Source organism: Ammodytes marinus, assembly GCF_949987685.1.
Source record: "Ammodytes marinus genome assembly, chromosome: 11".
NCBI lineage: Eukaryota > Metazoa > Chordata > Actinopteri > Uranoscopiformes > Ammodytidae > Ammodytes > Ammodytes marinus.
This window is the reverse complement of record NC_137215.1, coordinates 26,101,604-26,128,311: the sequence shown is the minus strand read 5'-3', so window position 1 is coordinate 26,128,311 and position 26,708 is coordinate 26,101,604. Positions and strand designations below refer to the sequence as shown.

Genomic DNA, 26,708 nt, shown 5'->3' with positions numbered 1-26,708 from the left:
TTCCAAAACAGTTTCCTGAAATGTCATAATCTGGGCTACCCTGTCCATTAGTGTATGTACAGTATACATACTTTCCCTCAGAGCTGTAGCTGTTCATGCTTCCGTCGGTGGACTCTCTGCTGGCCTGTCGGTTCATGCCCGAGCCTCCACGCGGGTACTCCACCGCCATGCCCGTCTCCACACTGCGCTGGATGCTGGCTGCCTTGCCCGCCTTGCCCTTCTTACCCTCTGTGGAAGAACACACCCACAACAAGTGGTCAGCGTATATGGCTTTGAATGTGTGTTTTTTTAATAAGGGGTTGTTAATAGTTATCAGGCATCTCATTGTCATTCCTACCCAGAAATCCAACTGGGACCAGCGTTTAGTCTAGAATAGGATTATATAGCATTACAGTACATGTTTTTAGAGGTTAAATTGAGTTTTCTTTTTTTATTGTTTTTTTCTGTTTTTTTCTGTTTTTTTATTGTTTTTTTCTGTTCAAGGTAGTTATTCTAACAAGCCTGATAACCATCATCAACTGAGGTGTATTAATATGCAGGTCATCACATGCAAAGGACTGTTCCCCGAGATGACCTCACCTCAAAACATAATTTCTGTACATGATAAATACTGGCAATATTTAGGAGATTTTTTGTTTAAAAAAAAATCACACAGGTACGATAAGAAGTAATATATCTATTGTTGTCTAGGTGATGAGGTCAATGCAGGAAGACATTCCAATTCTAAATGTCGGGCAGGGATGTTAAGGTCAAACTCAAAGGCTTAAAAGGAGGAGTTCAGCTCTATTTAAAAGCCGGCTGTTGTTAACACCTTTCATTCCACCCAAAACACTATACCAGTGTCTCAGGTAATGTCCAAAAGATCTGGATCAGATTTTGTCTCGTCTTGTAAGTGAATTATTAAATTCAGAATTATATTACACAATCAGACTAACCCTCTTTTTATTTGATTTATTTTTGGACTCAGCCAGGCTTCATGTAGTAACTGAATCAGCCCTTTAAACACAATGGGGACAGAGGAGGGTGGAGTAAGGGAGCGTGCTGGAGACAGAATTCAGGGAGGGCTGGAAGTGTTGGGAACTTAAGTCTAACAGAGCTAGTCTGACACTGTATATCTATCTATCTATCTATCTATCTATCTATCTATCTATCTATCTATCTATCTATCTATCTATCTATCTATCTATCTATCTATCTATCTATCTATCTATCTATCTATCTATCTATCTATCTATCTCAATTTATTCTTCAACATTTATCACATCTAACACCTGCTACTGTACCTATATTTAACCCGCTGGTATTTTTATTAAAAATGTCGACTTTGACTCAAAAATGAACTGAACAGATTCTGTGACCTTACATACTGTCAGGTCCCAGTGACCTTGTACCATAGCTTCTTAGGAGAATTACCTTCCTTAAAGCATTGCCTACCACCAATGTACTTTCACCGTTCGGCAACTGTAAGCCTCGCGGAGGCATCTATATTTTTTAGTTTCTGCTGTTAAATAGAATGTAATGTCTGGTTTATCATGCACCAACAATACATTTATGATCATTAACTGAAGTGTTACTCGTCACAGTTGACCTTTCTTCCTGTCTTACAGTGTCTTACTGCCTTACTTTCAAGCTGTCTGTCTGTCTGTCTAAACTATGGCTTTACCTTTCTTTCTTTTCTCCGCCTTACCCACCGCTTCTGAAATAACACAAACAAACAACAACAAAGCCAATAAACAACATCAGAAAACAACAGCAGCACTGGATACACTGGAATCACACTATATATATAAATATATAAACACATATTTATACACAGATTTGTGTGTTTTTTTGGGCGCACACACTAGTCATACAGTAGTTGCCCACATACCTAACCCAAGCACGATGGATCCGGGCCTAGGCACGATTGCTTCCTGCCAGTACATCACACATTCTATATGTGCTCGGGTTTGGGATTTGGAGCGCGCTCATATCCGATTGCTTTTAAATATTTTTATCCGGGCAAATTTGCAGCAAACATTCCACTTCCACACCAGACCAACAGCAACCCATGGGCAACATATGTAACATATGTATGCAACGTATGTAACAGTCTCTTATATTAATTAAATTCAGGATCGCCGTTTGTACGCGTGCTTGTTTTTTGCGGCTCATTAGCATCTGTACCGTGGCCCGAGTACACCTCTCTCCCAACTGTGCCGCGGCGCTGAGGAAGTGTACCAATGCCAGAGAATGGATGGAACAGAGCACTCACACCGGGTCAAAGCAACTAGCCTCTAGGGGGCAAACAACGTACTTGGGCACGGTACGGGTACAAGATGGTTCTAGTGTGAATGTGCCCTTAAATCTCTCTTTCTCTGTGTGTGTGTGTGTGTGTGGGTCTAATATGGGCTGAATTGTCAGTAGTTTTAGTTTCTGACCTGTCTGGCTGAGCTGTGAGGTGCTGTGGCTGCGTCTGGATGGCAGGATGTTGACCACACGCTGGCTCAGGCTGTTGCGTCTCATCTTGCCGCCGGGCCCCAGGCCACCCAGAGCCGTGTCCGATTGGCTGCCGTCCACGTGCTCCATGCCGTAGATCTCGCCGCTCACACTGCTGCTCTTCATCATGTGGTGGCCCGTAGCACGCATGGCCCTGCTTTATAGAGGGGAGAGGGATCCCTTACTCTGTTGACTCTCCCTGAGATTTCTCAATTTTTTTTAATCCCGATAAAGGGTTTTTTCTCAGCCGAGCTAAGGGTGTAAGGGCAGGGTGTCATACTGTATGGAATGTAAAGCCCACTGAGGCAAATGTCTATTTGTGATATTGGGCTATACAAATAAAACTGAATTGATTTGTGTAGGGTTTGTATAAAGGAGTTAAGGTGAGACAAGGCTGATGGGAAAAAATATTGTTAAAAAAAAATGCATCGGCCAATTTTTGGTGAATTGCTGGTCTACTTTGCTCTCATAACAAGTCTTCTTTCGTACTAGTATGAATCAAAATGTAGTCCACATATTAGGTGTTTATTTGCCTGAACCTTGTCTGTTTCACATCTTCTCTGTATATATTTGTCCTGTACAACCATCTTTAACGGCCATTATCTCAACATTCATTTTTTTTCCCATCCCTAATATTCTGAAAACCAAAACATTCAACTTCTAAAGCACTTACACCCACATACATTTGCATATTTATTCATACATTTCCGAAAAAAATTGTCACGCAAAACAATGATAGTTTTGATGATTGTACTCAACTCTCAAACGATGATATCTACTGCATAAGTAAACAATGTAACCCTATTCTCTTGCAGTGTCTCGCCTTAAAATAAATTAAATGTTTTATTGAAAATGAAAACAGGAGCAATAATACAGAATTAAAGCAAAAAAGGGTGTGTGTGTGAGGGGGAGTGTGTGTGTAGGCTACCTGAAGCGGCCGTGCGGTCTCTCTGACTGGATAGACATGTAGCTGGTGCTACTGATGCGAGAGGCACTGCTGGTTCGAGAGATGGCTGACACGTCGCTGACATCGCTGTCCGACGACTTATGAGAAACGTTCTCGCTGCTCCTCCTCTGGTCCTTGTAGAGCTGCAAGGGGGAAAAAAACATGTCATATCACACAACAATGTCGCTAGTATATACTGGAATTCATTCATTCAATCAAGGAATCTAAGATTTTTTCGAGGTCAAAGGTGACTGCGACCTTACATAGTGTCAGGTGGAAGTGAGCTTGTACCATATTGTCTCTTCCTAGGGCTCATGGAAGGAATATAACCAAGAAGGCGGTAGATGTAGTTTAAAGGTGGAGTCAGCAATTATGGTAAGCACTTGTTGTCAAAATCCTTTTTTGTCAAAAATCAGTGAATATCTTCCTCAGGATCTGCTACCTGTCTGTACTGTGGGCTGCGCCGGGAGAAAAAAATCCAGTGTTCAGACACAGCCTAGGATCTGTAAACTGGTATGTAAACAAGGGGTATGATGTAAACAAAGGGAGACCAACATGGCTGGCAACATGACTGTTTACAGAGCCTAGGCTGTGAATTAACACCAGATTTGTATCAATCAGTGCACACACATTACATAAAGGTAATGGATCATGAGGAGATATTCACTGATTTTGTCAAAAAGTGATTTTGAAAACAAGACTTCACCATCTTTATTCAGTCGTCAGTTTTCTGTAAATTAGGAACAGGATAACGGGCCAGTATGGATTATAAACTGTTTCTGTATTGGAGATGTTCAGTGGACTCTTGAGTGACTGCCCAGTTGGGACCAATTCATTTTATCGAGTTGGTCTTCACCATTACTGTAACATAATTTATGACTTTCTTTGACAGTAAAGGAAATTCACTGCGATGCAGTTGGGCAACATTATCCCTGCGTTCCAATCCACATACGTCCCTGCTATTTAGTATGGTAGAAAAAAAGATTTAGTATGTCCCAATTCTTGCGGTCAGGTTTAGCATGCTTAAAAAACCCTGGATGCCCTACTATATCCGGTGGAGAATTTTAGTGTTGAAATCAGCATTCTATTTGGGCGATGCTGACCCATAATCCAGTACACATCCAAAGTGATGTCACATCGATGGAGCCTTCAATATGAAAACAACCAGGGATCTGACGCAGGGGGCAAGATCAAGGCACAAGGCTCACCTCCCGTTTGTTCTTGAGCGCTCGGTCCAGGTCCTGTTGGCTGGAGGTGGAGGCAGCTGACGCACGGTTAGAATGGACCCTCATATGGAGCTGACGAACACACTCCTCTGCTACCAGGGCTACGCACACACACACACACACACACATGAAAAACACGGATCTTAAACAGCCCAACCTCTTCATAGGGCTGTGCTAAAATATCGATACGGCAGTATATTGTGATATTTATTTTCGTGATATCAATCGTATTGTCAGCTCCAAAGATAGATATTTTAAAGAGAAAACGAAAAGGTTTTAAAAGAGTTGTGAAGTACAGCTTCCACTCATGAAGATGTCGCAGTACGGCTAGCTGCGTCAAATTGCCGGGTTTTGAATTTGAATTAGAATTCAAGTTTGTGCTTAAAGCGGCTACGAGGAACTTTAAAATATCGAAATATTAATAAAAAAAGCATGATTTTTTCTATGATAATCATAAATTACCTATAACAGCAAACAAGAACATCAGTGCAAAGAAAGCAGTTTTTATATAGTTTTTATTAATGCCTTTGGTCTGGTCGCACACACCCAGTCCGATTTTCGGCTTGCGCATGCAGGCTCTATGGTCACATATTCGTATTGGTCGCAGATTACAGCGTAGCGCAGCAACGTGATTTGAGTAGCCTTGTAAATATACAGCCCTACTTCTGCATGATGGACTCTTGCTACACACTGGACCTGGACTTATAGACACATACCTTGTTCTACTGTGTTGCTCTTGGGGGGAAGCTGTGGGAGCTGCCTCACTCTGCGCGCAGAGGAGGAGGTCACCGAGGAGGACAGAGACGAACCACCTTGGAGGTGGCCCCTATAACACACAGGGACAGGACAGTGCAGAGAACAGGGGGATATGGAGAGAGAGAGAGTTACAGAAGAGATGGGAGAGAGAGAAAGAGAATGAACAAAAGCGTAGGGATAGAGAAAAGAGAGAAAAAAGGAAATTAAAGTCAATATGTTTTTGTGATCCACAGTACTGCAGCAGCTCTGGTTCCCACCTTGGTTGTGAGTTAATCCCATAATGACAAATTGGTAGAGAATGACCTGCAGGGAACCATCGTCATTTGCCGTCATTTCATATTTATTTGTTATAAGATTAGGGCTGGGTATCGTTCAAATGTTCCATATCCATACGAATACCGATACATTGACTTTGATACCGGTTCGTGGACAATCCTTTTTTTTCCGATAGCAATTTTATGACATCCGTTTTTAACAATATGACATTACACATTACGGTTAAAAAAAGTGTTAACTTTTTTTTTGCCATCAAAAAAAGCACAAATGCCCACTCTCTCTTCTGAGCCACTGCATTTCCAACAAAATACACCAGCAGAAATGATTTTTTTCTTGATGCCTCGACACAGCCAATCACTAGCACTTTAGATCTCGGCTCATCAAGCATGGCTGCATGCGTATTGGCTTAACTGACTGACGTTGATAATATTAACCCGTTAAATATTAAAACTTGGTATTTAACGACAAGACATTTTTAGATAGAGGCATTTTCGAATGGTGCAAAAAAAAAGTACTGTATAAAACTCGGATAAGATACCCAGCCCTACTAAAGATGCGTAAAAAGTTAGGAATTAGAATATTAGGACATGAAATAACAGCAACAGTGGCAAAAAACATGTTCCCAAAGTGCATAAAAGGGAAGCTTGACAGTGAGGGATCCTGTGCAAAAAAAAACAGTAAATAAAGATTTAGAGAGTGAAAAAGAGCACATACGAAAAGGTGAAAGCCTTCAAGCACAAATCACACCACATCTGCAGACATTCAATCATTGTAATCAATTCTCACAAAAGAATAATGAAAATCAAAAAATATCTGTATTTCCGATTTTACTGTGAATGACCCATAATTAGTCTATCTTTACATGTGTCCCCTGAGCGTCAAATCAGAATAAATACTAGAGATGGGGCCCAATATGGCTGCAATCTACGTATCGGTTATTGGACTGACAGCTACGATTTAAAAAATACGCAAAAAAAAATCAAAATTATTTTTTATTATTAAATTAATTTTAAGACCATAGCTATGTGATATAACACCCTTTCATATTAGAATTAGCTATTCATATGTTGCTCTTTAAAATTAGAATTGCTGTGTTGCTTAAGCCTACCTAACCTTATACACGTAACATCACCACCAACAAAGAAATGTATAATAATTATGATATCGGACATAATCGGTACTAGCCTATATCTAAAAACCCAGATATCAGATCGGAACTAAAACTAGTGGATTGGTGCCATAGACTCTGCATTTTTTTTGGTTATTGCAAAATCTATTCATTACGTTATTATTAAAAGTTTTAATTTGTTGTAATTTTGAAAAAATAAAAATAAAATACATATGCGAATGGCAATTTCATACTCACTTTAAAACGAAACACTTACACAACCGCCAAGTAATGACAAAGTTACACTAATAAACAATGACCCTTGAGTGTCCACACATGTTCACATACACAGGAAGAAATACACAGAACAGCAGAAGCTTCCGAGGCAGGTCACAGAAACGCACAGAAACACACACACACACACACACACACACACACACACACACACACACAAGGGTAAAAGTATGAAGGAGTGAGAGAGCAGTGCTGTTCCTCTCCACCACAGTATGTACATCACTTATTCAAGGGGAATCCCCTTACCAATCCCCTTCTTTCCTTTGGAGTGCCTTAAGATGGAGGAAGGCTTAATTCTGGCACACACACACACACACACACACACACACACACACACACACACACACACACGTACAAATACCCAAAGTCACAGTGTGATAGCCATACGAACCCAATGCCACGCAGCACAGTGTGTGAACAGCAGCAGCATGCAAGAACAAACAATTGGGAAGAAAGATGGGGTGGTGTAGAAATGGAGGAGGGAAAATAGCAACAGAAAACAAATAAATAAATGAAAAACGTTGGTAAATCGTCTTGATTGCAATATGCCAATCTTAATGATACATTTTAAATACGCACTGCCTCGAAGGTGTGAAAATGGCTTGAGCTACTTTTAAATTGATTAAAGGACCAAAATCAAAACATCCAACCATGTCTCCTAAAAAATAAATCTATATAGTCCTACTGTAATTTGCAAAAACAAGTATGTTTCGAAGGAAGCACAATTATAACTACATCGAATATATGCTTTTATGGTTATGTTGAGGCAATTCAAAGTACTTGGGTTAGTTGCGGCATGGTTTAAAAAAGTCTATTCCCAGGCAAGTACGGAAGGGTCTTTTTTGTAAGATTTCGAAGCGGATATATGCATTCTTATTTACGATGGACATCAGACATAATCGTATCCTCGGGAAATGGCAATACATCAATATATGTTTAAGTATTCTCCTACTTAAACTCACCTAGTCAAGTATGGGTTTAAATTACGATGGGTTAAATAACCGAGGTGCGCATTTGGCATTTAATTTCCCACGCCCGCCCCCCCACCCCCCCACCCCCCTTTGATGTCCATCCTATTCCAATGTGGGCTTCAGACTCATCATTTTTTAATAAAGATGGCTTCATCCAAACTGGGTGGAGTGGATTAGAAAAAGCTGCCAGCTATAGGCAATTTTTGTTCCACAAATCTTCAAGTTGACTTATGTGATTACAAGCTCCTCCGTTCAGTGACCCTCTATCATACTGTATGCTACTGTTTGACATACAGTACATGCCTTACCTGCCACTGTCAGAGAGCTTCCTGCACACAGACTGACATTCAGGGGTCTCCAGGGTCCCAGGATGCCTGGAGAACGGTGCAATACACAAAAGCAAAAGAAAGATGGATGGATGGATGGATAGACGGATGAGAGGATAGAAGAGAGTATGGTGAAGGGGTACATCATTTAATTTAAGAAGAAATCGGACTCTGTCAGGGGCGCTGTCACTGGCCTTATAAGTTTATGATCTGGTAAAACAGGAAATAGGAAGCATGCTGTGATGGATGGCATAATACGATGGTGACGTGAATAATGGGTGTCACACACTCATGCTTCATCTGTAACTGTGCCTCCTATGTGTATGTGTGAGTGTGTGTGCGTGTGTGTGTGTGTGTGTGCCTCGTCTTTGCACTGAGGTGAATTAAAGTCTCTTGAGTGGGAAGAAGCATCCATATTCTCCATTTATGGACATGAAAATGACAAGGGTGATACATATGCCGCCACACACACACACACACACACACACACACACACAGCCACACTCCTGATATGAATTATAATACATATCAGAGGCATACTGAAGTCTAAGTCGTTGCTGAGCGCTAAGCCTTGAAAGAGACAGACTTCATAAAGATTGGGAGGAGAAAGCGAGAAGCACACAGAAGCTGCAGATGCAATTCCACTGACAAAAAGTACACAATCGGAAAAGACTGCAGGAAGCAAATTCAACAAGGCAGGATTTCACACCATAACCAGTACAAACTACCGCAAGTTCAGAAGAGCACAAACTGGGCACTTAAAACTGGGACAGAAGGATAGTAAAGCAACAAGACAGAAATACGGCAACCACGACCACAACCAGAGATGAAAATCACTTCTACAACTCTTGGCAAACGATTGCAAAGGAGTAAAAAACACCCACGAAAAACCATACAAGCAACTCTTTACACAATGTGAGTGAAACAAAGTAGAACTTGTCATTGCCTTATTAGGGCATTCTGACTTATGTGTTGGCAAATTCTACAATGTAGCTCCTGTGTATATATCAGGTTCACTCTCACTGTGTCCAGGTCATTGGAAACACAAACCAGGAGTTTAGGGTCAGCAATAGGAAAGCTATAGATTGCAGAAAGTGAAAAGAAGAGCTTGACATTTTATCTTGTATTTAGTAAAATAAGGTTAAACTTTGAAGTTAAGAACAACTATAATTGGTTTCAAGAAAATAACAATTGTTCAGTTAAGGGCCAGTTTAAAGAAGTAGTTTCTCAGCTCTTTCCTGCTGTTGTAAATTTGGCTAAACTAAGTTTACAGCTTGTTACAGATACAAGATATGGTCACTCACTGCACTTTTATGAGAGTTGAAAGAGACGGAAGAGTTTTAGGTTGATACACTACCAGCTAATCACAAAAAAATGCCAGAACTCAGCAAAGGGATTAGCGTTAGCTGCAAATAGGGGCTAGCCTAGAGCTTGACATCTGCCTGAAAGAAACAAGACCTAACTTAACCCAGAGGATTTTAGTCAGGTTTAGAGAGAATATGTTCCTTAAAGAACTTGGGCAATGCTTTCTATATAATAAATATATAAATAAATAACAAAATAGGTTATCCCTTTGTTGTACAGCCATGGAAAAAATTAAGAGGCCACTCCAAATGTGCAGTGTCACTTGTTTTACTATGTATAGGCATATGTTTGAGTAGAATGAACATTTTGGTTTTATTTGATAAACTACGGACAACATTACTACCAAATTCCCAATACAAATATTGTCATTAGGAGCATTTCCATGAAGTAATGTAGAGATGAAGATTGAAGAAAATCCAGACTGGTCTCTTAATTTTTACAATGGGGGGTTAAGGTGACAATGGCATCAGATTTAAAGGCATAAGTCAAGCTCTAGGAGGAAGCGTTTAGGGGGTCCACAGAAGGGTACCTGTCATCTTCGGGGGAAGCGTGTTGGATAAGAATCCTGGGACTTGCCGGACGTCTCCGGGGCAGGGAATGGGACAAAGATTTTCTACGTGTACACAATACAAAATATATCACCCATATGACCAAATAGGTAGGCCATTACAAAAATCTGAAAAACCATGCTAATCCATTATGAGGTGTGCTCACATAGTAAAAAGCTGCCAGCTGTGTCTTTGTGCCTTGGACATGGCTAAGTGTATTTTGGCCACTTGGGGGCAGTGCAACAAGCTCTAAACACATCATTGACGTTAAATCACCTTGTAAAGTTGTAATGTGGTGGTGAACCTCTTCTGAAACATTTGCCTCCTTTACACATCCAGTATACAGTACATGGAGCACCTTTAGCTTTATTTAGGGTTGTAGCCAGTAATGGCCACAATGAATGAGTTCTTCAAACATGCATATGGCATGTAAGTATCATAATACAACGAGACTTGAATACATTAAAATCCTTCCTGGTATTTTGATAACATTGCAGGTTAATGAATTGACAAAGACAGCAGCACTGGCACCAGAAACCTATTAGTGTCAGAAGCAGGACAGCTAGTCTCACAATGGAAGAGGTTACAGTATGCTGGTATGGAGGAGTATGGATACCAAGAGAGTGAAACTAACTAATGAGATGCATGAGTGGATGAACGGTCAATTCTACTGAAGATTGGACTATGGGAAGGTAAGCAGGGTTAAGTAGGCTGGTCGGTCAGGTGATTTGTCTTTAGATACATCAATTAAGGTTGGACAGTATGATGTAATAAAGGAAGTGCACTATATTGTTGTCAGGGTGCCAATCATGTTGGCCAGCACCCATATGTTGATAGGTTGATGAGGTAGTCTAGATTTTGGCACTTCAATAACGTAAAATCCTGTTATTTATTTTCCTAAAATTAAGCAATTGATACTTGCACGTGTATGATCTACTCATCTTTATACACAACTTAAAAGCTGTAGTGCGTAACTTATGTCGCCCCCATGCGGAATTCGTAAGTAATTACATACTAAGAAATACAGAGAGAGTTGTGTGGAGCTGATAGGCTTATTCAACTTTGTGTCAACTCATTTGGCAATGGCTTGCATGTAACAAACATTCATTCATATGAAAAAAGTTACCCACTATTGCTTTAAGGGTTGTGGGAGCTGCTACGTGGAACAGCACATTCTGAAGCACAGGGTTATACGAATATACGGATGTTATAAACCCAATCGCCAGTAGGGTAAGACCATTCAGAGAGGGGAAAGAGTTGCAAAGACTAGGAAAAGTAAAGGTGGAGGGTCAGAGGGTAACTAAAGCACTAAAGGATGAGGGGGGATGGGGGGGGGGGGGGGGGGGCAGAGGCCGGTACCTTTCAGTCTCTCTTGAGGGGGCATGATTGTCTGGAGTCAGACAGTTGGCACTAGCACTCCTAACCCTGTCCAGAGAAGGCTGCAGATCACTAGAGAGGATGCACCATAGCACAACATGCCGTCCAATGGAAGAGGAGGAAGAGGAGACGGGAGGAGAGGACAGAAACAAAAAGAAAAACAGAAAAAAAACAATGGACAAACAGAAAAATGTTTTAAAAGAAAACCCAGTTAGATTTGAAAAAATAAAAATAAAAAATCTGAATGCTTAGTCTGAGAACTACAACCAGGGTCTGGCTGGGGTGGCTGGTGTACGGACGGGAGTGTCTGTTAGGTGTAATGGAGATGGCGTGGGTATGGTTTAAAAAAAAAAATTGGCACTATTCCCCCAACACTCGTATGTTTCACCATGAATGATAACCTGTATGTGTGTGTGTCTTCTTACCAAACGGTCACCTCATCTGTGAACTTTACAACGCGGTGTGTGATGGTAGCGGTGAGCGTGCGCGACCCCACAGCAGAGCTTATCTTTGGACATGCAGGCAGCGTGGTGGAACTGAGTCACAACAAGATGAAAATTTAAACAACAAAAAAAAACAGCATGCATTAGCAAAGGAAACAGTCGAAGCAAAAGGAAAGCCCAGATTGGAAATGAATCGGTGAAGCCTTCTATACCGCTGAAGAACAAAAATACTCACATAAAAAGGAAGTCCGCACGCTAATGTTGATCGCTAGCTCATGTTTGTGTCATAAATATGTACAGTTTGGCGCATATCCTCCTCACTCTCATATCGGAGGTCATCAATATTTACCACAACAAATGTACGATGCGCTTCTCCACAGGTTACGGAAAAAAATTCACTCGGACACCACGAAACGTCTAAAGGCCTCAGTATGCTTCAAACAAAGCACTTGTCCAATTGACTGCCAGTGTCTGAAAGGGACTTTCCAACATCAGAATTGGGAGATGCTTTAATAGCTTTTAAAACTATCTGACAGACACAAAGTGTGCAGAGAAGTGAAAGGGTTTGAACTTCTCTCTCAATCGTGCTTTGCCCAACTACCTCGGTTACTTTGTGTATGCTCTATCTATGGGTTCTTCTATTCTTCCCTCAAATGAGACTCTCGGAAAATGTGAGCTCTACCATTCATTGACAAACGATTATAAGAGAATATACAGCTCAAATTTAAGGTGGAGTCAGTAATTCTGGAGAACGCTTGTTGTGAATATCTTTTCCTCACGATCCGCTTTCTGTCCGTACTTTCCAGTGTTAATACATAGCCTTGGCTCTGTTAAAAGGCTTGTTGACGGCTATGGTGGGATTTTTGTTCTCAACACGCACACGCACACACACACACACACACACACACACACACACACACACACGAACAGTACAGACAGGTAGTGGATCGTGTGGAGATATTCACTGGTTTTGGAAAATAAAGTGATATTGACAACAGAACTTCTCCAGAATCGCTGACTCCACCTTTAATTCACTTTGGGGATACAGGGTCAGGTTGGCTGAATGCAGCAACATACTGTATGCAGCTCTGATCGATCACTCTCACTGGATTTGATTCTCATAGCAAAGGGCTACAGAGGCTAATGGCTATTGTAGCCAGCTATCTCCAGTGCCAAACTGATGAATAAACCATTATTTTGTTTAAATAGGAAGGTTGAAATAATTAAAACTGCTGGCCACAAACACGAACCTATAGGATCTGTTACCTTTCCTATTGTGTTTCTATATGTATAGTAACACTGAGGATATATAGAAAAAACAGAATGGGTCCATTTTTCAGGTAACAAGGACCTCTGGAGCCCGTTTGAAGCATACCGAAAACCCCTTCAATGTGGACTTACCTGTTTGTGTGTTTGCGGACACCGTTGAACAAAAGTGGCATCCTAGGTGGCAGTGTGTTATTGTGTCTAGTAGACCTCCTGAGGTTAGCATGCATGCAGCAGGACAGAAGTAGGAAAAGTGAGAGGAATGAATGGGTGGAGGAAGAGGAGGAAAAAAACAAGCGTGTGGGAGCGTTTGCACTACAGACAGGAAACTCTATTGGTCAAGAAAAGGTGCCAACTTATCCAGTGATTTTAATTACTACGTAGTTTCTTATAAAGCTCATTTGAAGATATACAGTATTTTCATCAACTTTTTTTTTTCGATTTGACATTTGCTTACATTAGAGAAAAAGCGTGTTGGATTCCACGTTCCAGGACTGTCTGTTCTGTCCACACCACATGTCATATTGTCACCTGACATGTCACTTAACTGTGTACCCCTTGCAAGAAAAATCACTGGCTAAGCATGTAGGGTTTTTTGCAGAGTAAGCGAGTAGCCACACAGGCGTACAAGCATCAAAAGCCAGCTACTGACACGCTCAAAAACACCCTTCTCCCTCTAACACATTTGTGTATATCGAAAGTACGAATAGCTAATGTCCCTGGCTTATTATGTTTGGACCAGAGAGCTGTGGTTGAACAAGGAGAAGCCTTTTATTGAGAAATAATACAAAGATGTTCTCTCAAGGGTGTAACTTACCTCAGAATCATTTAAATAGACAGGCAAATACAGAATTGTTATATATTCACTGATTGGATGAATCCAAAGAGTGAATCCGTATGGATCATCTCATAACAGAGTACATCTATTTTGACTCTAGCCCTTGCAAGTGGTACGGTTGGCCTGGTTACAGAATAGCAGCAAAGAGTAAAGCACAGTGTAGTGTTTAAATGCAAAGCATGGTCCTGTAGTGTCCTCTTGTGGATCTGAGGCAGCATTACAACTAAACAACAATATTCCTCTTCTCAAGCTCTACCTGTGTATACATTAAATAGTTCCCCATTTGTACAGTATTTTGTTGAGTAACATTTGCTAAAAATCTACAATGCCCAGTAGGATTTTGTTTTGCCATCTTTACAAACAAAACTTAAACTTTTTTTTTTTTTTTACATTTTCATTTGCAGTTGAAACCAATGGGCTTGGCTTTTTGAGAGCCACAAACTGCTTAGGGAAGTTAAAAAGCATTGACAGATGGACAATGATGCCTTCATTCTTCATCTTATTGTGTTTTTTAAAAAAATTGATTTGTTGACAATGACAACATCATAGACTAACACACAATTTACTTGTACAACAAAAGTGAAAGAGCTTAGATTTCACTTTGTCTCTTTCTAAACAGTATTTTGGATCCAAGGACAACTGCAAGAGACAATCTCATAAAAATATTTTTAAACACTCTACGAACATTTAACTACAACTGATCCAGAGCCAACATGTAAACAGTAATGACGTGACGGGCCTGTTTACCTGGTGTGGAGGCACTCAGCACTTTTGCCTCGCATTGACTGGTGGATCATGATGACCTCACTGTGGTTACCATGGGGATGGATGACACATGAGGAAATCAACAACAGTCAAAAGAACCAGAAGAGCAGAGGGGAGAAGAGGGTGAATAGGAAAAAAAGGCTACCGCCGATTGCTTCACACACTGACGGCACATTCACAAAAACACACACACACGTTCTCAGAAATACCACAGCATTTTGAAACCAACGTCGTTGCTCCAAAGTCACTTTATACACATATATATACATGTATAGTGAAGGACAACTGCTGCACCAAACTTGATTCAAGACCCAAAATAAACCAAGGCCATGCAAAGGGGAAATTTGTTAAAAGTAAGGATAAAAAAAGAAAATAAATTCGTAAATATATAAAAAAAAAGACAAAATAATTTGATAGAGAAAAGTGTTAGCACATCTCCAGTCAGGCATTAACCCTTCCAGGTACGAACAGAATCTCTCTGCAACGGCTTTTTCCAACAACAAATCTGCTGTCTCGTGCCAACTGCACAAAGCGTTCAATGTCAAACACATTAAAAAAAGCGTAGAGTCAGAGAACAAGTTTTAGAAAAAAATACTGGAAACAACTCTAATAACTTTTAGTCCAATGAGACATATTACAAGCGTTGCTCAAACACACACACACACTCACTCACTCACACACACCTGTCTTCCAGGTACTCCTCCTCCTGGCGGCGCCCCCTGGCAGCGTCGTAGTAGCGATTGGGGGAACGGGAACGTCGAGCGTGAGGGAGCTCGTCATCCAGACTCCTGGCATAGGAAACACAGAAGGCTTATGTCAGTGTTAGTGGTCGGGCCGTATATATATATATATTGCAGCCGACTGTTGGCCCCGAGCTGCTCTTGGCTGGGGCCAGTAGAAAAAGCAAGAGCTGGCAGCACTGTGTGTCCTGTGCTTCAGACAGACATTTCATTAGTGGATGGACTCTCTTCGCTGGCATCCAACACACTCTCTCATTCCTTCACTGCTGTCCCTGTACCGTGTTTTTGCTTTGACCTCTTCCAACGTCTTACCAGATGACTTCTCACTGGGATGACATTGGTCCGATATAGACAGTCACATATCAGACCCATGCTGCCCGCTGCGTAAGGGTTTCAAAATGTTTCAAAGTAGTGAGATACCTTAAAGGAATAGTTCGGCATTTTCAAGTGTGAGCTTTTTTTGCCTCACTCACGAAAAGGTGACGGAAACCGTTCCTGTAACTGTGCATGCATTTCTGATGTAGAAATGGGCAAAGGTGGCTCATCCAGGTTAGCTTAGCTCAAACCTTGCAAGTCATCGGGAGCAGGTCAAAATATAAACTCTACAACATCACTAAACGCTCATGTGTGCTTTTTGGGACTTGTTTATTTACCACGTTATGTTGCACTCCATGTTTTTTACACTTAAATGAGATGTAAGATATGATATTTTTAAATCACTCTATATTCATACAGCAATCACTTAAACAGTATCAACGTAACGTGGTAACAAGCACACAGGAAAGTTTAGTGATGTTGTAAAGTTTATCTTTTGACTGACCTCTGTGCGGGGACGTTTGGCGGCCTGGAGCGTATCCGGCCCTGCTCCTCTCGGTGTGGGGAGACGGAGCGGGAGCGGATGTGGTGGGCAGGAGTCCCCGGGTCAGGAACCTCCAGGGTGGACGAGGGCTCTCTCTGCCTCTCCCTGCCTCGCCCATCTGATGCTGTGGGGGGATGGGGGAAAGGGCAACATGGAAAATCACATTATTTTTTTGTGGACCAAGGCACTTGCAAAATAACAAGGTATAATGCCAGATGTAAACACGTGTACTTTGGTGTTCCAACCGAAACATTTACAAAAAGGAAAGGGAGATATTAGGACAATAAGGAGAATACATTTGACCATTTGAAATCACACTCCTAACTTCCCTTAACTGAAACAAACACTATTACTAAGCTTGTTTTTTTAATATATTAAGTCAACGGCTGACCTAAATAAGATAACCATAAAGTGCATCTTTGGATAGATGGGGGAGGGATTTTTTTTTAAATGTAATGCAGCCAGCAGTTTGTTTATAAAACATATTTTCTCTACATTCTTAGTAATTGGATGATTCTATCATCATAAATCAAAGAGTAAATTATTTTGAGGCACCTGGAACCAAATGTAAGACTAGAATATGTTTGTAAACCAAACTGTGGGCCCTGCTGCTGTAGACAAACAACAGTGAAAAGGTCACTTTAAACTTCACACAGTGTTTCAAGGATCCAAGTTTCCTGTCAAAGTGTGTTTATTCAGTTATGAGAATATATTGTACAAGTTTTTCATTACCTTTAAATCATTGACTGGACTAAAAAACTAAGTAAAGGAAAAGAAAATCAAACAACTAAAATATGTTAATTTACATTTATAAATAAATGTGTATGAGTGTTGAGAAACCTTTGTTAAATCAAGCCCAATTTCTGATGCCATTTATGGTTATGCAGTGTATTCATATTCAGTTATTATCTCTCCATACAGTATAGTAGTTTTTTTAAGGATAATGGTTTTGTCTGCCATTTCATTTCTGGGTTTGGATTACCGACGCATTATGCTCATGTATAACTATCACAAAACATGTCGCTTAGTATGTTATAGTGTTAGCAGAACAACGTTGACTGATCTTTAACACAGTGTGCATGGTAACATCTTATCAGGTCTCAAGGATACAGACTATTTAAAGATTATCCTAATAATATTAGGCTAATTTCTTTTTTTATTACTGTATCTTTTTCAATGTAGGAAGATTTACTGTCTCACTTTTTCTCTCTCCTTCTGAAGATAAAATATATAAATAGATCAGTGTTGGTGTTTGTGACTGTCCAGACAGACAGCTTTTAGTATGACTTTGGTGAGTGCTAGCAAGGTTTTAAAAATATATATTATTCCTACCATGCACAGCAATTAAAATGAAAAAAAGTTGGTCAAAGAAAATGCGGTGTACTTTTCCATCCCTTCTGCCTTAATTCTTTTTTTTTTAAACGTCATTAGCACAAAGCCACAAAGAGCATAGTAGGGTTCGACTGATACAGCTGATATCTTTTTGGTACGTTCGTTGGTTAAATGTACACATATATAACTTGTCAGAGTGAATGCCTATTATGTTTGATGTATTCCATTTTTCATTTCAACACATCTATATACCAGTCCAACCCTAGCACAAACAGACAAACACTCGGGGACACATAACATTTGCAATATGACTGAAACACACACAAACACACAAAGCTGCTGTGTTTCAACATACATGGTAGTGAATTATCTTTTGTGTTGCCAAAGGTTGTCCAAAACATGGACCCATTTCAGCAGCACACATCTTAGGCCAAATGTCTTGAGTGCTGCTTGCTTTCCGGCCCCCATGCCAACAAAATGTCTATGACATGACAGTGGTTCCCACACACATGACTTTATTTGTGGTGCATAGATATCATAGTGATATATGTTTTTTTTATATTCAATGCGATATAAAAAAAACATAGCTTAGCAATCTTGGCATTTGTAAAATAAATAGTTGTGTCTGACAGCTTTTGAGTTAACAATAACAGGTCACTTAAAAAGACAAAAGATTTTACTTTAGTTAGTTCTGTTTACAATTAAAGTAATTGTTAATAAATAATTCTACATTCCTTTCCAATAGCTTTTACAAATATATATTTGAGCCTTTATTTACTCTCTGCAACCTTTGCTTATCAATAAAAGGGCTGCCTCTGTCATGTACAGTATGGAATACATCTCAGCACAAAATAACTGATTGCATTTTGGGCACCAAACTTATTCCATACAAAATGACCAGGGATCTCAAACTTTGCTATAACGAGCACCACAAATAACAACCCGGTTCTGTAGAGAACACTGCATGTGATACAAGGAAGCAATCCCCACAAACCTTTAGACACTGCTGTACCCTCATTGAATTCAGGCTCTGATACACGCTGAGAACCTAAACAGTCATAAATACGCACACACACACACGCACACACACACACACACACGCATACACACACACACACACACACACACACACACACACACACACACACACACACACACACATATATATATATACACACATATACGCAAAGATGTGTACACACATAAACACATGCATGTATCCCAGGCACAAATACAATGTTAGGGAAGGATACGGAAAACAGACATTTACATACATGTTAAACTTTGCTCATTTATAGTAAATCATACACAACCCTTTTCTCTCTTAAAAGGTGGAGGCAGTGATTCCAGAGAACGCTTGTTCTCAAAAATAATTTTTTGTCCAAATCAGCTAAATATGGGTATTTAAACAAAGGGGGTCACCGTAGCTATCAACATGCCCGTTTACCAGGCCTAGGGTGTCTATTAGCACTGAATTTATCATTTCACCGCGCACACACAGCAAGCTTTCTCCAGAATCGCTGACTCCACCTTAAAATATCAACACATGCGCGCACACTCAACACACAGGGGGACAGAAGAGAGCTTTTTACATTAATATATGGACTTTTCCCATAGAGTGATACTCACGCTGCAGCTTCTTGGCGGGGGCGTCTGTGTGTCTTCGGACGGGGCAGGGGGAGGGGCGGGGCAGGGGTATGGAGGAGACGTCGTGGGTCTGCAGTGGGTACCAGTGAGGCTTGTCGTCCAGTAGGGCCGTCTCCAGCTCTATCAGGATCTGTGACAGTCAGAATCCACACAGTCAACAAACAGTGGCTCTGCTGCTGACTGATAGAACACACACACACACACAGTAGTTGCAGCTGTCTGTGAAAGTAGCCTTTATCTGCTACATGCAAGAGGCACACCCCATGTAAAAGTAAAAGTGAAAGTTGTAATAAACATAAACACTCAAGTAAAGTATAGACACTCCAAAAATCTACTTACAATACACCACTGAACATCATGTGTGTGTATGTGTGTTTGTGTGTGTGTGTGTGTGTGTGTGTGTGTGTGTGTGTGTGTGTGTGTGTGTGTGTGTGTGTGTGTGTGTGTGTGCTTGCGTGCTTATGCTTGTGTGTGTGTGTGTTTGTGGGTGTGTGTGTGTGTGTACGTGTTTGTGTGCATGTGTATTTGCTTGCGTGTACTTGCTACCTCTCCCATAAAGACGCTGTCCTCCTCCGGTGAGTGGGGCTGGTCCCATATAGTCAGCTCCAGCATGTGGTTGCGGAAATCCCTGCGATGGACGTACGTGTAGACGAAGGTCTGGTTCCACTTGGGCTCACAGGTCCGCTTCATGGTTTTCGTCCTTCGTTTGCTCTTGTCGCTGTGTCGGAGAGAAAACACAGAGACTAAGTCAACCCAGTTCACTGTTTTTCAGTGGACTCACATTGAATGTTTGTCATGATGTTGACATTGCTGATAAGGTTGAAAGTTGGTGTGGTTTGTACTATACAAAGTAGGGCTGCAAAATATATCAGAACTGTATCGTTATCCCAATATCAACATTTGATAACGTACAGTATGTATCGCAAAAGACAGCTTGAACTGCAATGGATTGTAGCCTGTTCCATGTGCCATTCTCTGCATGTCAATATATTTGCCCAATTGGAGATGTATGGCTTAAGTGATCAATAAATTTAAAAAAAAACAATAAAAACATGTTTAATGGAAATAATGCATTTCACTGTTTTTCTCCATTGTCTACATAAGCTCCTTACAGGCTGGGGTCTATGTTGGCAGAGACACGTTAACATCTACATATTTTTTTTATTTATCGCAAGTGATCATCGCAATATTCAACAATGTTATCGCATATTGCGTGGTTTCCTGATACATAGTGCCGCCCTAATACAAAGTAGATATGTAATGCATTTAACTCGATGGTTATTGTGTGGTTTTGATTGGCTTAAACTCATTCATGATGGCAAACAGCAGTCTATTGTCGCACACCTACGTACATGTACATATTGTGCCAGTAGGGCTCATTGTCATACCTGCGGTCAGGGAGGAAGTACATTTTAACATAGGGGCTCCGGGGCCGCCCGTCAAGCCGGAGAGGGAGATCTACGGCCTGCATCACGTTGACGATTAGCTGGTGACCACCTTTGTCATACCATAGCTTCACCTGGGTGGGAAACACACACACACACACACACACATCTGATGCAGCCTCTTTTCATTTGAATGGTCTACAACAGCCAAAAACACAGCACTGGTGGTAGCGCACACTCACTGATAATCGGCCTGGCATTAGCTGTGGAGCGTCTTGGAGCATGCCGGGACTGGAGGGAGACAGGACATTTAAAGATGGCCGCTCCATCTTCTGGGACTCAAAAGAACTGGAACCTGCTGTGAAGACAAAAGTTTCAAAAACAATAGTTTGCTTTTATTATTTAGATTTAGGAAAAGGCTTTTATTGCTTATGGTACAAAAAAAATAGCCCGCTAAGGAACATCCTCCATAGCACGACAACTACGGTATGTACAGTAACTCTGTGGCCTCACGTCGTCATAGACTAGAGTCTTTTCTGACATTAACCATGACTCCAAAGTTCCACTGCTCTCCAGATACATTCAAAGTCTTGTTGAAAAAAGGATTCCATTGTTTTTTGCAGGAGAAGTATGTTACTGTTTGCAGACATCTGTCAGCAGATTGCTATGGCAGGAAGTGGGGCATCAGAATAATGTTCAAAGGTCCATAGCAACGGTGAATTATCCTTAACAGCGGTCATTGTTGAAAAAACCAGACTGTAGAGCGCCACAATTGACTAATCAGAACACAGCATGTATCATTGCAGTTTAAATGTACGTATATACTACATAGGCTAAGTACAGATCAGGATGTGAGTATAAGACAAATAATCAGTCAACCATAAATACAGACACCAATACAGCCTTCCCACAGCAGATACTTACTAGATTCTAATGGAGGGTGGGACGTGTCGGGGATTCTTGGGATATCACTGGGAAAGAAGCAGCAAAGACTGTGTCAGACACTCTCATACTGCAGTCCAACTGGAATAGACAAAGTTAGTAGTGTTCTTGACTCACAGGCATACATGCATCTAAATGCAGCACCAGTTTACTGTAGGAAAGTAGCACTGAAGTTATAGTTAAAGTTATTAAGAGATAATAATGCTGTGTGATTTGAGAAAAAAATGGAGAAAAGCAAAGGGAAGATGAGAGTTGACCCGAGTCCTTCTCATGACCGCAGTGTTTCCCAGACCTCACTCAAAAAGAAATTTGACTGGCCAATGATCCATCTGAAAATAATATTGGGATGGGAAAACCAATAGCTCAGATCTGTCCATCTTTTCTTATCAGCCAGCACCACCACTTTAATGTCATCTAAACAAAGCATGGTCATCTGTGTAACACTTATCAGTGTAATGTGTTGTTTTAAATTCAGTTTTTTTTTACAATATTTTTCTTTAAAGGTCACCTATTTTGCAAAATGTACTTTTTCATGGTTTTTCAATATTCAATATATTTCTAAAAAAAACATGTCTTCAAAACCCCCAGTCAGATTCCCCCTTCCCTTATGACATCATAAGAGGCGCGTTTCAGACAGAGGCTGAAAAGAGAAGATTCAGCCATGGCACTGTGAGAAGTATAATTTATTTATTTTTTCGAACACTGAAACATGAAAACACTTTCTAGTTGAAACCCACATTACAATGCTGAACCTAAAACATGAGCATAATATGTGACCTTTAAAGGAACAGTTCAAAATGTGGTCATTTACTTTTATTCACTTTCTTTCAGAGAGTTAGATGAGAGGATGTATACAGTAGCTCACATGTCTGTCAGTACAGAACTTTGCATATTAAGACCTGCAGCAGCAGTCCCGTACTAAACATGTCAATATCCATCTTCCAGTTTCCCCTCCCCGAAAGAGAGAAAATAATTAAAACCCAAAAATGTTGAAGCGTTATTTCTTCTTTTGATTCTAAAATACAATGTATTAAACTGATAAGTGTTTCATGGACCACAGGTTGACTTTCGGCCCATTCCAAAAAATTCAAAAAACATAAATGAAATCAAACACATATTATGATAGCTTGCTTCATGAGTCCCAAATTCCAAACCGAGGGATTAAAAGTAAAAAAAAAAAAAAAAAAAAAGCATTTAATTGAAACTGTGAGTGCTGCATTTCACTTTGGGATCCTCAGACTTTACCGGGAATGAAAAAGGGGTTTTCCATACGCTTCACAAACAGTTCAAAAAAGCTTGCAAAAAGCAGTGCTACATTGATGGACATATCCCATTGGCCATTTTGCATCCCTTAAAAGTGAGCCTTTTGGTCAATTAAACTGAAGATTGACACATTGCAGTGCTTTTCCAAAAAAGAAACGAGACGATCCAAGCATCACTTGGCATGGCTACCAAATAGGATTCATTTCAGCTCATTTAGGGATGCAAAGGGGCGCGGAGCAAAACCAAAAAATAGTTTCAATAAGCGTGGCAGGATTAAGGAGTCCTAAAAAAAAGGGGCAGATTACTTACTGATATTTTCTATACACCCTTCGCGAGTGTTTTGGAGAGAAATTAATACATTCAACTTATTTTTCCCCCATGATAGAGCAAATGAGGTTAAATGTGACTGAAATCTATTGAGCAGTAAAAAAACATTTATATGAGAAGATACGCTGGAAAATTATCAAGCAAAGAAAAAAACTTTAACTCAGAAGAAGATTAAATAAGAAGGCAGTGCTGATGGGTCAAACATTAATACATTATCCAGAGTATTGTGTGTTAATGTGCACAATTGAATCTTACTTAGCATTAAAAACAACGTCCTTATTGTAAAATAAAACTGTGGCTATTGGCTCACTTCAATACACTTTTCATTTCCACATGTTTTTAACATTATAACTCCCCATGCCTGATTTATACAAGCACTTTGATTGTCCAAACACACAATTTAGATTAATTTCATTTCAACAACAATTTGAACATACTCGCACAACACTAAATGCATTTATCTTTTTTTAAGTCATCATCTGTAGCAATAAACATTTGAGAGTTATTGTGCCTTCAAGAAATTCAGACAAAGAATATAGTTCCTCTCTGTACGGACTAATGAAATACTTCCCTAATACAGCTGTCGCCACCACTTACTTCAAATTACTATGTGCACTTTATTCAAATTAAATCCGCTTAATAAGCTAGAAAAACAGCAGTGTTTCTCAAACGCATCAACCAATGTTGAATTAAATTAGGAAACTGAATCTTCCGTTATAGACTGCAGTAATCTTGGGATATATAACATATCAACCATTGTCTGCCATAGAAAAAAATAAACACATTTTCGGTAAGGCCTAGATATCAAGTCTTAAAGATGGTGCATTCTTTCTAATCAGTCACTTTGAAATCGCAGGCTCATACTATCTGGTCAGGTTTAGCTGATTTAAAAAATATTTTTTTACAAGGCATCAACCACAGGTATGAGATGCAACCACGTCTCGTCTTTTTACGGCGCTTACTGATGATTTTATTTGGCAAGTAACAATTCACCCTTATATATCATCCTAGGAAATAAAGGCTCAAAGTGCTTTTTTAAAGGGGACGTATGAGACAAAATGGAAATCTCCTTGTTTGAAAATTTGGCATCCCTCTTGGCTGGCTGTTTTTCATATTGTATTTCATCGTGTATATATGCCACATCGCACAGTCGCGCTCGGAATACAAATGAATGTCCCGCCTGTCTCCTCCTGTCTTATCTGAGGTCAGCCAACTCGGATTGAGGCGGATTAATTAAGTGGTTCAACTCAATGCAGCAGTTAGGCTGGTCACTGGGTTTTAACTTAAGTCTTTATCTTTCTTTTTTTCTTTTTCTCCTTTTAAAAAAAAAATAATTTTAAAGTGTTCTTTTCTTTAATATTTTTTTTTGCACACCAATATTTTTAAAAATAAATATAATGTGTAGGATGCTGTAAATGTGAAGAATAACAGTAAGATGATAACCTATGTTTACACCTACAATAAAGCATACATATACTGTATATATATAAAAAAATATTTCATTTTTCTTGACTGACTTACCCAATAGGCCTGGATACCATCAGCTCCACCTGAGGCTCCGCTTGAGACTCCAGGATAATGTTGTAAACTTCCTTCATGGTTGCCCCTGGTAACAGCTTCCCGTTCCACTGCAAAACTTCATCCCCTGAAAGAAATCACCACGTACATACAGTATGCATTTGAAAAAATGTCGGCCATGTTTGGTCATCAGCTGCAAAAAAAATTCAAACATAAATGTATTCAAGGGAGTTCATCTAAGAGTGAACATGCAACTATCCTGCGATTGCATGATGAGAAATGAGACACTGTGTTTCCACCGAACGATACGGTTTCGGTGCAGTTTTGGCACGCAATTCTTTGCGTTTCCAACAGTCAAAAGTTGGGAAGGGTACCAAAATAAGCAAACCGTGCCGCACCTATTTTCGTCACCCTTTTGTTGGGGTGGAGCAACACACTGCAGTTTGCTGATTGGGCTGCAGAATCGCCGTATCCGTGCAAGAGATAAACCGCTGTGTGTGATCAACTTTGGCGAGAGTGATTATTTATATCTGTGTTTGAAGAAAAAATTCCCTCTTCATTGAGGCTTCATTGCTATGAAGTCACAATGTCCACACAACTACTCTGGCCACAGTTATAGCCATCTTGTATATACTCCGCCTACCAAGTAAGAGTACTCTCGACATTGGAAACTCAAGCCAGATCTAAGGCTTACCGTTTTGTACCAAAGCCATACCTGCTCTGAGATGTCCCACCACGTCAGCCAGGCTTCCCTTCTTGACTTTAGTGATGAAGGCACCTAATCTCCCTGACTCTGTTATTCTGCCCCCCACCACCTAGAGCGAGAGAGAGAGAGAGAGAGAGAGAGAGAGAGAGAGAGGGATTGGTGTCATATGGGTCATATCAGGGCTAGCATGAAAACCATATGTAAAATATATTATAATACCACGCCAATACATTACAAAAATTGTGTGTGTGTGTGTGTGTGTGCATGCGTGTACGTTCTTGTACAATTATATTTGAGTATTAGACCTTAGGATATAGGACATTTTTGGAAAGTTAGTACATTTTGGCCGGTTCTCACTTTGGGACAGGCCTTTAAAGGGCTTTGAGGGTTAACACTAGGTTTTAAGGTTCAGGTATGAATTAGGTGTAGGTTAGTGTAAAGGTTCGGGTTAGGCATTTAGTTTAGACGGTTAGGGATAGGGTAAGAGGCTAGGGAATGCATTATTGAAAGTCAATGAATGTCCTCACAAGTATAGCCTTACAAGTGTGTGTGTGTGTGTGTGTGTGTGTGTGTGTGTGTGTGTGTGTGTGTGTGTGTGTCCTCTCTGACCTTTAACCCCAGCAGAGCTCCGGCTTCTTTAGGCATGGTGGCGCTCCTCTTGCTGAGGGTGATTCGTCCAATGAGGTGGTCTCCCTCCTTGGACGGTTGCCAGGTGACGGGATGCTGTATGGCCAACAGAACACAACCACAGACACACAAGCTGACACTCGGAAGACACATGCACATATATACAGTACATTCACAATCGCCTGCTGTCCTGGCTCCCAAATAGGGCCGTGCTAAAATATTGATCCTTGTATTTTCAGCACTGTTTTTACATTGTCATTGAACTCTGTGGAACATTGAACTATGTGGAATTTCGCAATATATCCCGATATGCATTGTATTGCAATGTATCGTGACATATCATAACGTTAGCCATGAATCGGGATGTGTATCGTAATGT

The 26,708-nt window shown here is 40.4% G+C and overlaps 1 protein-coding gene across 2 annotated transcripts in view; it reads right to left on the bottom strand.

Annotated features, from left to right (window-relative positions):
- The window catches only part of rims1a (regulating synaptic membrane exocytosis 1a), a gene marked incomplete at both ends in the record, with an annotated part of 86,077 nt that overhangs the window by 2,122 nt on the left and 57,247 nt on the right, over positions 1–26,708 (bottom strand). Inside the window, 23 exons of one of the 2 annotated variants that reach the window (XM_080036700.1) lie at positions 72–228; positions 1,664–1,696; positions 2,421–2,632; positions 3,407–3,567; positions 4,633–4,751; positions 5,367–5,476; positions 8,364–8,429; positions 10,276–10,359; positions 11,654–11,743; positions 13,516–13,593; positions 14,966–15,025; positions 15,667–15,771; positions 16,544–16,706; positions 18,909–18,962; positions 19,544–19,691; positions 20,108–20,279; positions 20,950–21,080; positions 21,189–21,304; positions 21,871–21,917; positions 23,461–23,478; positions 25,000–25,123; positions 25,712–25,811; positions 26,312–26,425. In XM_080036700.1, coding sequence (XP_079892826.1) covers positions 72–228; positions 1,664–1,696; positions 2,421–2,632; positions 3,407–3,567; positions 4,633–4,751; positions 5,367–5,476; positions 8,364–8,429; positions 10,276–10,359; positions 11,654–11,743; positions 13,516–13,593; positions 14,966–15,025; positions 15,667–15,771; positions 16,544–16,706; positions 18,909–18,962; positions 19,544–19,691; positions 20,108–20,279; positions 20,950–21,080; positions 21,189–21,304; positions 21,871–21,917; positions 23,461–23,478; positions 25,000–25,123; positions 25,712–25,811; positions 26,312–26,425 — 2,462 coding nt within the window. Of the gene's footprint in view, positions 1–71; positions 229–1,663; positions 1,697–2,420; positions 2,636–3,406; positions 3,568–4,632; positions 4,752–5,366; positions 5,477–8,363; positions 8,430–8,742; positions 8,800–10,275; positions 10,360–11,653; positions 11,744–12,096; positions 12,208–13,515; positions 13,594–14,965; positions 15,026–15,666; positions 15,772–16,543; positions 16,707–18,908; positions 18,963–19,543; positions 19,692–20,107; positions 20,280–20,949; positions 21,081–21,188; positions 21,305–21,870; positions 21,939–23,460; positions 23,479–24,999; positions 25,124–25,711; positions 25,812–26,311; positions 26,426–26,708 lie in introns of both variants that reach the window. The other variant, XM_080036699.1, reaches the window with a different exon arrangement.